Source organism: Papilio xuthus, unplaced genomic scaffold (assembly GCF_000836235.2).
Source record: "Papilio xuthus unplaced genomic scaffold, Pxut_1.1 DF827756.1, whole genome shotgun sequence".
Taxonomy (NCBI): domain Eukaryota; kingdom Metazoa; phylum Arthropoda; class Insecta; order Lepidoptera; family Papilionidae; genus Papilio; species Papilio xuthus.
In genome coordinates, this window is record NW_013530893.1 from 3636324 (window position 1) to 3649511 (window position 13188).

At 32.8% G+C, this 13188-nt stretch overlaps 1 protein-coding gene across 2 annotated transcripts in view; it reads right to left on the reverse strand.

Moving 5' to 3' along the window:
- Window positions 1–2526: 2526 nt before the first annotated feature.
- The window catches only part of Osi24 (Protein), a 32955-nt gene continuing 22293 nt past the window's right edge, over window positions 2527–13188 (reverse strand). For both annotated transcript variants that reach the window (XM_013309994.1, XM_013309995.1), the window contains exons 3-9: window positions 13027–13146; window positions 11867–12071; window positions 10563–10650; window positions 7631–7730; window positions 4730–4889; window positions 4191–4402; window positions 2527–3317 (exon numbers count right to left, since the gene is read on the reverse strand). In XM_013309994.1, the coding sequence (XP_013165448.1) occupies window positions 4195–4402; window positions 4730–4889; window positions 7631–7730; window positions 10563–10650; window positions 11867–12071; window positions 13027–13146 (881 nt within the window). In that variant the 3' untranslated portion in view covers window positions 2527–3317; window positions 4191–4194. The remainder of the gene's footprint in view (window positions 3318–4190; window positions 4403–4729; window positions 4890–7630; window positions 7731–10562; window positions 10651–11866; window positions 12072–13026; window positions 13147–13188) is intronic.

A 13188-nucleotide genomic window follows, 5' to 3' on the forward strand; every position in this document is an offset into this window, starting at 1 on the left:
AACATCCATTTAAGCATTCGCATTTATAATATAAGATTGCTATTATCCGCGACTTCTTCCGTGCGAAGTAAGCAAGAAATTCTGGTTTAAGAGAAACCTCAATAAAGGAGGAAAATATCACGGTCCCATCGACTCTTCTCCTCGAAAGTTACTACCACCGTTACTTACTTTTACAAAGTCGTTCATTTGTTTACAAAGTTTAATCTTTATTTATTTAGAATATCGCATATTGCTTTTCATATCGGCGTACGGTCCCGAAGAGTAAGGTACGGAAGCACCAAAGCTTTACTTACTTATCTGCGCAAAGAAAGATTTTTTTATAAGGGAAGGGTGCAAATCGACGGGATCAACGACACACATCACACGACATCTGCATCACTAGATGAACTGCAGCGTTACCAGGATTATTTGATATCTTTTTAAAATGTATATTTTTCTGCATGACCTTAATTGACACAAAACAATGACCGAATGACACACAAAATATTACTTAATATTATGATTCACGTATTAATAAATATAACATCGATTAGTTAGTTACAATTTAAGCTTTATCTGTTCGCAGATAAGATCGAGAATCAGTTGCTAAAGTGAGATTAAAGTAAGGTCAACTTTCTACTGAGACAGTAGTGGGATAAACAACCGGATCTTTGAGTACATTCACCGTACAGCGACTTATGCGTTTTGATACTTGAAAAATTAAAAAAATTTAAGCAACTACTAAATGGTGTAAAAAATCTTTTTAAACTTTAAAGTCCCAGATTCTTATTAGATAGTACTTTTGTCTTTCAACCCTATTCTTAATGTCTCTATGTAGTAGCGACTCAGTATGTACTACTCTTCCATACTTCTCTATCAGCGGTTATCTGAGTTAACTTCCTTCTTACGTATATCTTCTTTCACTCGATCGATTCATTCTTTAGTCTCTACATTTGTAGCCGTCCACGTTAATTATCTCTTAAAATGTTTAAAAGTTATAGGTCATTTCCTTGAATTGCTTGCTTCTGTTTTGCCCGTAAACAGAGAAACATTTTTTAACACGAATGAAAGCTCATTAGTAAATGAGTAATTTTTGAATAAGTGTGAGTTCTCATTGCTGAAAATTCCGGTAAAAAATGTATATTGTTAGTAGCTGTAGACCGCGACTCTGTCCGCGCGGAATTAAAGAAACTTAATGTGAAGGAGAACTATGTGTTCTTCCAGACTATGTTCTACAAGTATGCCAAATTTCAGCGAATTCCATGCAGCTGTTCTAGAGATACCTTCTAACAAACATCCAACTAAACATTCGCATTTATGTCAAATATGTGCGTTTGGGAGTGAGTTGTTTATGTGAGTAGTGTGAGTTTATATTAGTAAGATATCAGTTTAAAAAAATGTGAGAAATTACTATTGATTGTTTACGTTTACATCTTACCAAACATTTCGTTTTGTTTATGATATAAATAGAGGAAGTGTCAGGTAACAAAAAGGAAAGGAGAGGTTTAGGTCACTGCCTACACTAGATATATTAAAGATATATTTTATACCTATATTCTGTAGTCGAGTTACTTCCCACTTTCAATCGGAACGTTGTTCCATTCCTATCGTGAAGTATAATGGGTCTAGTACGAATATTTATGACAATCATTATGATATCGATATCGACAAAATTTGTATTAAATTTTTGCAGCGTATCGGCCGTAAAGTACACCAAAAATGTCACACAAATCATACCATTATAAATGCGAATGTTTACATAGATGTACGGATGTTTGTTTGAAGGTATCTCATGAACGTCTACACAGATCTCAATGAAATTTGGCATGCATAAAGAACATAGTCTGGAAAAATTGATAGGCTACTAATTATGTTTTTTTTTTAATTCCACGCGGACGGAGTAGCGGTGACAACTAGTTTTGTTATAATTGACGTTGACGTTACGGAAGCGTTTGTCGAAAATATTCGTGCTAGGCTCATTGTTTTTTTACAGGAGATGTCTTTTTTTACAATTTTTAGTCTAAATCTTTACAGCGATTATAACGAGTGAGTGTTACTCGATTAGTGTTAATCGATTCGTACTCTTGCCCGGAATGTTATACGTGTAGTCAGTAGAGCTAATTGTTTTCTTTTGTTACATCTCGTGAAATTATTTAATGCCGGAAATTCATTAATTTACTGTCACTTTGTACGCTTATTTGGTGAGCTATTAATCTTCGGGATGTAATCATGAAAAATTCAGTTTGTGTTTGCGAATTACGTGGAATACTGAATACAATACGGTCTTGTAAGATCTTCCATTAATCTTTCTAATAATAATGCGAATGTTTAGACGGACGGGTGATTGTTAGAAGGTATCCGCAGGACAGCTGCATGGATCTTGCTGGAATATGGCATAGATGTAGAACATAGTCTGGAAGAACACGTACTAATTATTTTTCTTATTCCGCGCGTATGAAGTTGTGGGCGTCAGCTAGTTAAGTAAGAATAAAAAGCAACAGTCGTCAAAACAAAATATAATTTATTAATTTATACTATGACTATATAAATTATTTAATTAAGTGTAAACACAACGATATTAATTTTATATAAGTTATGTTAAAGTAATTTACAAAATTCTCTTAAGACTTTTAATATCTTTATTTAAATTTACAAAATAACGTATTTCATAACGAACAAATTTACATAGGGTGGTACAAAATTTAATTAAAATATTAAATGTTATAACGTATCTTTTAAAGTGAAGGATTTCATTATAAAACAAAATAATAAAGATAATTAATATTTTAATCAAATCAGACCAAGATTAATATTAAAGTTTACAGTATTTATATAAAAAAAATAAGTATTCAATTAATATTTATTTAAAATTATAACACGCACACAATAAATACAATTACACAATAAATTACATTCATACATCAAATAAATAAATTAATTATTTTTCCATTTTCAATGGAACTTAATTTAATTTAATAAATATATTATAATCTAATATTTACATCTTTTTAATAAAACAAGTATTGTTTAATGTAAAGTAAACATTTTCATTAAATGTGTCAAATCTAATTAATGTTTGAAATACAATTAAATTATAATCACAATCTTATTGTCAAGTTAATTACATTTAGACATTTTAATGGAAATACAGGGTGATGTTTTAATGGAATTTCAAAAGTTAAAATTTAGAGTGATACTTGAAAGTGAAACAATAAGAAATAATTGAACTGAATATTAAATTTAAAATTATTTATAAAAGCATTTACAATTTAGACAATGCATTATAATTTTCATAAAATTGACTTTAGAACCGCAGAATGGCTGGTGTCTTCAGAAACCTGGAAAGTTTAATTTAATGATAAGTGTTATAGGTAATATAGAAATAAATTCCAGCTTGACACCTTCACGCGTTTTTGAGAAAAAGGGCCTCGACAGAAAGACGGACAGACAATAACGGTACCCTAAAATCGGTACGGAACTCTAAAAATTATGAACAACAGTCATGCAAACCTAATCGAAAATTGCTAGGAAAATAACTCCCTTTCGCTCTTTTTTTACGGGTGTTTATTTTATCGTGGGTTTTTGAGACCAACATTATTTAAAACATATTGTTATCTCTGCTTTATCGACGATATTTTTTATAAAGAGATTTTTGTCTCAGAAACCCACGGTTAGTCAAATACAATCTATTTTTGGAGACTTAGATCAAAGCTGTTTATTTTTGATTACAATACAAAGAACTTATTTCTTATGTATACTGTCGTGTTTATATTTTAAAATGCAAATTTTAACTGGCCAGTTTGTCTTTAAAATGAATATGTAAATTCGCATAAAACGTTTCACGTCGAAAAGAACATAAAGTCATACGACGCTCGGAGGGATTATGATGATGCATATAAACTATCAGCCATTAAAAAGAAAAAGAAAAATATTACTTATAAATTTTAAATTACAAGCGGTAAGGTACAGTGAAAGCGTTACTCGGTGTAATTAATACGTAAAAACTATTTTAATTCCTTATTCCTTATACACCGATCCTAAAGTCTTTTATGGATAGCGCGATTTAATTAGGTAACTATTCTGAAAGATTTCTCTTCGAAGTACAATCAATATACTTCATAGATGTGCGATAAACGTGCCAGAACGCGATTTAAGTCAACGTTAAAATTTCAAATGTTGTATCGTTAGCATATTAATAAAGGTTTGTTTACCCTATCACTTCTTAATCTTCCTAGCGGTGACGAGTTTGTTGATATCATGGTAGGCAGCTATCATAGTATGTGATGGTGTCGCAGTAGCGCAGGCGGGATGCAGCCCCACGCAGTCAGCACCCTCCTGACCACGACGTGCTGCTCGCATGTAGCGGAAGAACCGTAAAATCTCAGGGTTATCAGACACCGGACGACGAAGCTCGTTTAGTTCCCTGAAACGGTAGAAATTTATTTATTTACTAGCTGTCGCACGAGACTTCGTCAGCGCAGAATTAAAAAAATATATGACCCCGTGCATCAGCTATCTACGTGTCCGTATCCTGTTAAAATCGGTCCAGTTCCGGAGATTATTCGGAACGCAGCCTTGCGGACACACCGACAGAAAAAATTTTTAAAAATTGGATTTTAGTTGTCAGTTAAATTAGTTAAATACTTTATGTGTGTTTAGCTGACACTGTTTTCTACAAAGGGCAATATAATTGCCTTAAGATGTTAAGGGATCGAATCAACAACCCGAAGTTATAAGTTCGTAAAATTACCTGCTCAACTGCGCCGACACCAAGTTACTGTATGGCGCGTACTTCGCCGGGCTGGAGTACATCAGGCAGATAAGTTGCTCGCGACATGACTCTAACTTCATGTCGACCATGTTCTGACCTCCCGCACCATTGTCAATCGAATTCTCTGATGGCGCTAGACCTGTGAAAATGAACATTCGGTTATATTAACACATAAAATACACTAAAAACTGACTACATTTAAGTATACTTAGCACTTAACGCATAAACTCTTTTGAAAAGGACGAGAGAGTTAATCTCAGTTCACTCATTATGAATAAAGCCAAGGATTTGAAACTAGTCGGCGCCAACACTAGATTACTTATTCATGAGCATAGCTATTTTAAAATTTTGTTTGGCGAAATATTTAACACAAAAAAAAACAGCCGCTTCTATTTACACAGGCGTCGTTTTATAACTAGACACAGAGAAATCTATAAGAGAACATCGAGGTAAAGTAAACATTTACGGTACACCGGATTACCAAATGGAAATCCGACGTATTGCGATTTTGAGTCTATGCAATAAAGGTGTACAGAGCAGGGGATCCAATGTTGTTTTCATTTCAATGAAAATAATAAATGTATAAGCGGTAAAGTATGATGCGAAAGAAAAGATTTTTTGTAATTGGACTACCGCAAACGAATCTAACTGTACACAAGTTCTGCGGTCTTTTATACAATTTAGGACCATCGAATGGTGCTTCGTTAGTTCGTTTATATTTTCCTTGAACTTCTATATTCTTCTAACTTCTATATAAGCCCTATTATATACGAAAATAAAAAGGTCAAGGAAAGTATACCATATTATTATATTGTATAGTGAACAACAATGAAAATAATCTGCTAATAATTCGACCCCACTTTTCTAGAGCCATAGTCTCTAGAGGTTTGCGTCGGCATTTTATATTATCAGATTCTATTAATACTAGTCAGCGATTTAGCGCTAAAATCTTACTAATATTATAAATGCGAATGTTTATTTGAATGTATCTCCAGGACGGCTACCAGATCTCGATGAAATTTAGCATACATATAGAATATAGTCTCGTAGAAGACATAGGCTACTAATTATTTTTTTTATATCGCGCGCACGGAGTCGCGGGCAGCAGCTAGTTTTGAATATGTTAACAATCGTATCAATTGTGAGATTAATCGAAGGATTACATTCTGTATAAAATGTATTATTGTCTCTTTTACTCTCTTTGAAAGAAGAGAGACAACGATATGTGTTCGTGCATGTGATTCCGCAATGGAAAATCACTGTAACAATACGAATAACCAACGAACATAACCTCCTTCTTATTGAAGTCGGCTAAAAAAAAGTTTAATTAACTTTTGTTTATTCTAGAAAAATATTACACGCGAAATATAAACGTTTCGTATTTTAATATGTTTTGACGTAAAATATTTTCTTAGAAGAGTTAACATATTAAATTGAAAATTTACGTAACATCTTGATATCTTCTCAAATATATTATGAAGATTTTCACCGCTCTTAAAGTCGGTAAGAGGCAAAAGCTGATATTTGTATAATAACATGGAGTAATAACATGAGGCAATATAGAATGAACATAAAAAAATCAATTATTGTACAGCAAAATATTTTTAATATCGTTTTGGAAACTGAATAAAATCGAGAATCTTACTATCTCACTAATATTATAAATGCGAGTGTTTAGATGGATGGATGGCTGTTTGTTTGAAGGTATCTCCAAAACTGCTAACTGGATCTTGATGAGATTTGGCATACATATAGAACATTGACACGAAGAACACACGGAAGATCATAAATTATTTACTTCCGTGCGGACGGATTCGCGGGCGACATCTAGTTTGAAATATAAAAAAATAAAGAAATTAAATTGAGTACATCGCTAAATGAAACGAATTTCTACCAATGGGTGACCAATTAGTAACTATTATAACACCGGCTGTCCCCCGCGACTCCGCCTGCGCTTAGTACAAAAAACCTTAATAATAACCTATGTGTTCTTCCAGGCTATACTCTTTATCCGTTGAGCCGTTCTGGAGACAGCTTTTAACAAATATCCATCCATCTAAGCATTTGCATTTAGTAAGATAGTAACGTTAATGCCTTCTCTATTAGTGAGACTTTATAGCTCTATGTTTCGCAGGTAGATTTCACAAAGTACAGGAGAAAGCTCCTTTCTGTCGGTTGTTATAAGTTGAAGAGCTTTGGTATTTCAAGTTTTTAATCTCCAGTTTCATAATATATTAGATATTGCTCCTGACTTCGTCTGCGAAGGGGCTAGGATTATTGTTTAAAGTGGAATATTAAGAGTTTAGAGAGAATATTTAGGTTAAGAGGTTTAGTATGTCTTATGTATTTCTGCTAACCTTTTTGATGGTTATTTTATAAGATTTATTTATTGTTGTGCACTCACAGATGTTTATTTAACTTAATAGTTTAAATTCTATTCCTCTTATTTTATCTAAACTCTGGACTACCTTAGTGACCTCTGAACGACTATTATTCAGTCAGAAGAGATATATTCTTGTAGGGTTACTTATTATTATTTTCCCGTGACTTTGTTATTAAAAAACTAAGTAAGTAGCCTATGAGCTATTTGTAACAGTAATCCTTGGGCCAAATTTTGTTTTTCGAATACCTTTTAAGCTTAACTTTCGCATTTATAATATTAGTAAGATACAATGCCAAAATACTTAAAACAGTGGCGAAAACAAAAAAACATTTTTTTTTATTATATTGCGTTGATTGAAAAAAACAAACACCCCTTATGTAGTTTACACAACAAATAATGTGAACACCAAATGCGATTCAGTTTTATGTTTTAAATTCACAATGTTTAAACCTTTTCATTTGTTAGTAAGTTTACAAAGAAATTTCATATAAACTTACCTAATCTTGCAAATATACCATCAAGTCGAGAAAGCAGCGGCGAATAAAATGGATCGTAGTTACTAAGAATCACAGACGAGGATGGTATTTTCTGGAATATCTGGAATTGAGGAAAATATTATGAGTATTTACGTTAATTTCAGAACAGAAATATTTTAAGGTGATACTGTTTAAATCCTGTTTACACAATTATTTCTATACATACTAGCTGCCGCCCGCGACTCTATCCGCGCGGAATTAAAAAAAGTTGTGTTATTTCAGGTTGTGTTCTACATTTATGCCAAATTTCAGTGAGATCAGTGGAGGTAATTTCAAACAAACATCCATCCATCCATCTAAACATTCACATTTATAATATTAGTAAGATTAATAAAATTGGACTGTCTGTATATAAAATCGAAATAAAATCATGTTTCGTAAACATAATGTATTTATGTTGCTGCTAACGAAAAAACAATTATTAGTGTGTGTCTGTCTGTCCGTATAGCCGCGTTTCTTCCGGATAATTCCCGCAACGGATGCACCGATTTTGAGATGACTTAACGGGAAGGTTGCACGCTTGCATATTTTAGGCTATTTTTTTAAATTCTGCGCTGACGAAGTCGCGGGCGATCGCTAGTTGTATAAATTCCAAGAAGCAAGATTTATTAAACATAAAGCCGAGTTATTAAGCTGCCTTTGGGTTTTTATTGGTACATTAGTGCGAAATCATTTTATCTACAATTTTTCAGAGATTAAAATCATTACTTAATTAATTTGATACTTTTATTTAACATTCAAATGTAGTAGAATAATGAAAAAAATGTAGTAGGAAAATTAGGAAACAGCTTTTTTTTACTGGAAATAGGTTATTATTTTAAATGTAAACGTTTTTTACAAAACTAAGTTCATTTACGTATAAATAAATCTTTTATCGACTACTGTTTTTTAACCGTCTTCATAAAGGTGTAGCTTCTCAATTCGCCGGTACTTTTTTTTAAATTATTTGTTCGTCGACAACTCCGCTTCTAGTGGTCCGATTTTTATAATTCTTTTTTCTATTCAAAAGGTGTTGCGTGTCATTCGGTCCCATTTTTGGAAACATTAAAAACTATTTTGTAGTTTTTGAGTTATTCTCAATAAATCGCGATAAAAACACGGAGAATAATGGGACATTTTTTTATACAAACCATCCCATCTGGTTAATCTTAAAGATCGCAACAATCCAAGTATAAACTTTACAAGTGTAAGCGTAACACGTTCGCAAGTGGGTCAAAGTGTCTCAACAAGTTAGATAAAACACGTTAAGTAAAACCTTTCTTCACAAAATATGATTTCTCTTCACGTTGACTTAATTCGGGTCATAGTAAGTGATGTCTCTGGGGGTAGATTAATCTATGACATGGCAAATTAATCAAGTACTTTATGCTACAGGGTGTTACAATTGAATGAAGCAATATCCTGTCGAGGACGTAAATTTCCTACCCATTTTGTTGAAGTGTTATTTGATGATAATGCAATTAGTTCCTAAACATGTAATAAGAATACATGTTAAAATAATTATATCGACAGCTGTATTATTTTTGATTCAAATTCGGAAGCGAATTTAATTCTTTGACTAAGATGACGTATACTTTTTAATCTTTTTTTCTTTAAATTGTCAGAGTTAATCATAATATGAGACTTTTATAATTAGGGTCATATTTGTGGTCAAATCCGATAATGCCGGTGTACTGGCCCAACACTACACTTACTAAAATGTCGACGTTTATGTCCCCTCACTAATCATTCTGACACTTGACTTGGTAACGAAAGCGCGCCATTCGCGCCAAAGGATTCTTATTAATAATGTCTAAAAGTATAGCTAGCAAATATACAAGAGACTTAAAAGCATCGTATCTTACGTGGCGTTAAGTCTACGATATGTTGTAGTCGATATGTGAATGAGGTAAATCTAAATAGGACCGCAGTAATATAAAGTGGTTAGGGAACAACCGCAGTGTATTAGTCGGTTTTATGACTGACCCGATTCAAAGCTTTGGGTTAGAGAACGTGATTCAAACATTATGCTAGTAGAAGTGTAATCTTCAAGTTAATTTAACGACATTTATTATATAGGATTTAGTTTGAATAAATATTTAATACTAGCTATCGCCCGCGATTCCGTCTGCGCGGAGTTTAAAGAAAACTTAATTAGTAGCCTATGTGTTCTTCCAGACTATGTTTTACATCTATGAAAAATTTCATTACGATCTGTTAAGCCGTTCCGGAGATACCTTCAAACATCCATCGATCTATCTGAACATTCGCATTTATAATATTAGTATGACTAGCTGTTGCCGGCGAAATCCGCGCGGAATTTAAAAAAATAATTAGTAGTCTATGAAAAACACAGCCGTTCTAGAGATACATTCTAACAACCAGTTATCCATCCATACATTAGCATTTATAATAATAGTAAGATTAGGATAATATCGTGGGAACTAGGAAATCGAAAAAAAAATGCCTTCTACAGAACCCTCAAATACCGAGTATCTTGAATTATTTGGCTTTTGTAACTCGAACAAAACATAACCCTGTCTAGGCTGTCTACTATTTATACTTGATAATTTGAAAAATCAGTCTGTAACCGTGGGTTTCTCAGAACATAATGTCTTGAAAACATATCGTCATCCCGATCATTATTTTTGACAAAACAGAGATAACAATATTTTTAAAACGATTTTCAGTCTTAGAAACTCACGGTAAGTCGAAGTTAGTATAATATCAGTACATTATAGAAATTCCCCATCAAATACTTTATATCTTGAATTTCTTATTAATCAAAGAATATGTCAGTTTTTTTTTGCATTTCCCTCGACTTTCGAGATATCGATATTCTATTGTGTTACAAATGCGATAACTGCCTTTAAATAAAAAGGAGAAAAAGAAAAAAATACGTTAATCAAGTTACCTTATAATTATTAGTGTTCGACATTTGATTTTTGTAGTAGCTGTTCTTTGAAGGCAAGTATGATACTTTCTGGCCGCTAGCACCGAATCTGTAATTAAAAAATAAAATGTTCACACGTAGTACAAAATAATACGTATAATCTGTAAAGCTTGTCCGGCCCGATGGATATAAATTACAATAGTTCATTGAAACTTACTTAGTTTTATAACAAAACTAACCCAAATAACAACGCCATAGAGACGTGATAGCACCAGGCCAGATAATTTGGTCGTACGATATCGTCTTAAAGTATTCAAAGATATGTGTGAAGTCAACCAACCCGCACTCGGCCAGCATGGTGGACTATGGCCTAGTCACCCGTAACTTAGGGTAGGTTCCCAGCCCCTTGTTGGGGTCGTATAGTGAGCTGATGATGATTATATCGTCTTATTCTCACAAAAGTAAATATAATATAATACAGACTATACTTTAACCTATTGATTTGGTATTTTACTAAAATATCAAAGTGGAAATGAAAGCTTTTCGTACGTTTAACATTATAAAAAATATTCCATTGGCGTTTATAGATTGGCACTTAAGCTCCGTGCGGAAATTCTATTCTGAGTACATTTTCAATTTCCTATTTTATTTGCGTTCTGATTCACGAATAAATCTGAACAGTACTTTCAATCCGGGAATAGAATATCTTATTTCTTACTCATATTATAAATGCGAATGTTTTGGATGGATGGATGTTTGTTAGAAGGTTCCGGCTATAAGGATCTCGCTGTAATTTATCATAGTGGAAGGAACACGTAGGCTACTAATTAAGTTTGTTTTAATTTCGCGTAGACAGAGTCGCGGATAACAGATAGTTAACGAATAAATCGAATGGTATTTTTAATCTGGAAATAAATACAAAATTCGAGCGAAATCCATTTTGCCATTGTGGAGATAAGAATATAGAAATAAGAGGTAACAAACATCCATCCATCTAAACATTGGCTTTTTAAAATATAAGCATGAATTAAGTAGATTTTAAGTAAATCAAGATTGACAACCTTTACAAATACTAAACGTACGTGAAAATTAGCTGGCGATACGAGACTTGCTGAATTTACAAACAATGGATAGAAAATGATAATAAATAATAAATCCAAACATTGCCAAATCTTTTGGGTGTAAGATGGGTGCGTAACAGAATAGGATTAGGAAACCTAACCTCTACCATCTGTGGGATGCAAGCTAGGCAGAGAGAGAGGGAGAGAGAGAGAGAAAGAGACGGAAAATTAACTACAAAAACATTAATTAGTAAAAGTACCCACCTGGACATATCGACGTTTGACAGATCATTAGCATCATTGGCTTCAGCCATTGCTTCGTACAAGCCTTCTTGTGGATAAGCGTAGCTACCAGCTTGATTGGTGTCATAACCCATGAAGTCTTTGTTGTCGTTGTACGCGCTTTGATCATCTGTGTTAGCCGGTGGATAACTTGCTTGGCTTGATGCTGCTGACAATTGAGATATTCCTGTAATGTGACAAAGATAGAAATTAGAAAACAAATGTCGTATCAGTGGTTCTGTGGTTAAGTAATCTGCAAGTCCTGGGTAGAATCCCCACATCTACCAATGTGTTTTTCCATTTACGAATGTTTATTTATCTGAATTTCTTATGGGGAAAGAAAGGAACAAGCGAAATTCAAAGATATGTGTGAATTTCCGAAAGAAAAGGGCCAAAAGTGAATAGTGGAGGATAGTTTGACCACGCCAATTGTAGGTTCGTGATCTCTGCCTACCCTTCTAGGTTACAGGCATAAGTTGTGTTTATTGGTTTTGTTTGTAAAATAAAAAATGAATGAGGAAGATTACGAATCGTTTGGCTTATTACAATTGGTTTTAGGTTCTAACATAAAAAAGAAATTTTCCGGAGTCATTCGGGTAAAAAATATTATTGAATTATTAAAGGGAATACACGGAAATGAGGTGAAATATTGGATTTAAATTAAAACATCCTGTTTATTTATTTACAAATGAGCTACTCTTTTGGAAATAATATGGTGTGCGACCAAAAACATTTTCTCGAACAGTGTTCATTTCATTTTAATTAATTATAATGTTAACTTCGTCTATCATTAAACAATGCTTTTCTGAAAACATTATTAACCAAATGTACATTTTGTACTCGGATTTTCTTTTTGTAGTACTTATTTTTTTTTCAAAAATCATGTGAATTACAGCAAAGAAAAAAAAAGAGGATATAGATAGACTTTTTTTAAGCTTACCCAATTATTAATATACATTTTTTCTTTTTTTCTTTCAGTGAACACCATGATTTTGGGTAAGTTTTTTTATAAATATATAGCAGTAAAAGGTATTAAGCAAAATTGCTATGAACTTGCTCTTACGAATTATAGTGCGTCATAGCAGGATATGTAATACAACCGGGCCAACTTAATTAAGGAAAAGTTGATAACTTTCACTCACCTTTACCAAGAATTTTACCGAAACTTCCCAAAATACTCGGCAGGAACATTGCCAGAAGAATACTCTTGAAGATTTGCATGCCGATAATCAACGGTAGAAAGAATTTCTTTAGACCGAAAGCTGAAATTATACAAATAATTATTTTTGTATGGTATTTAATCA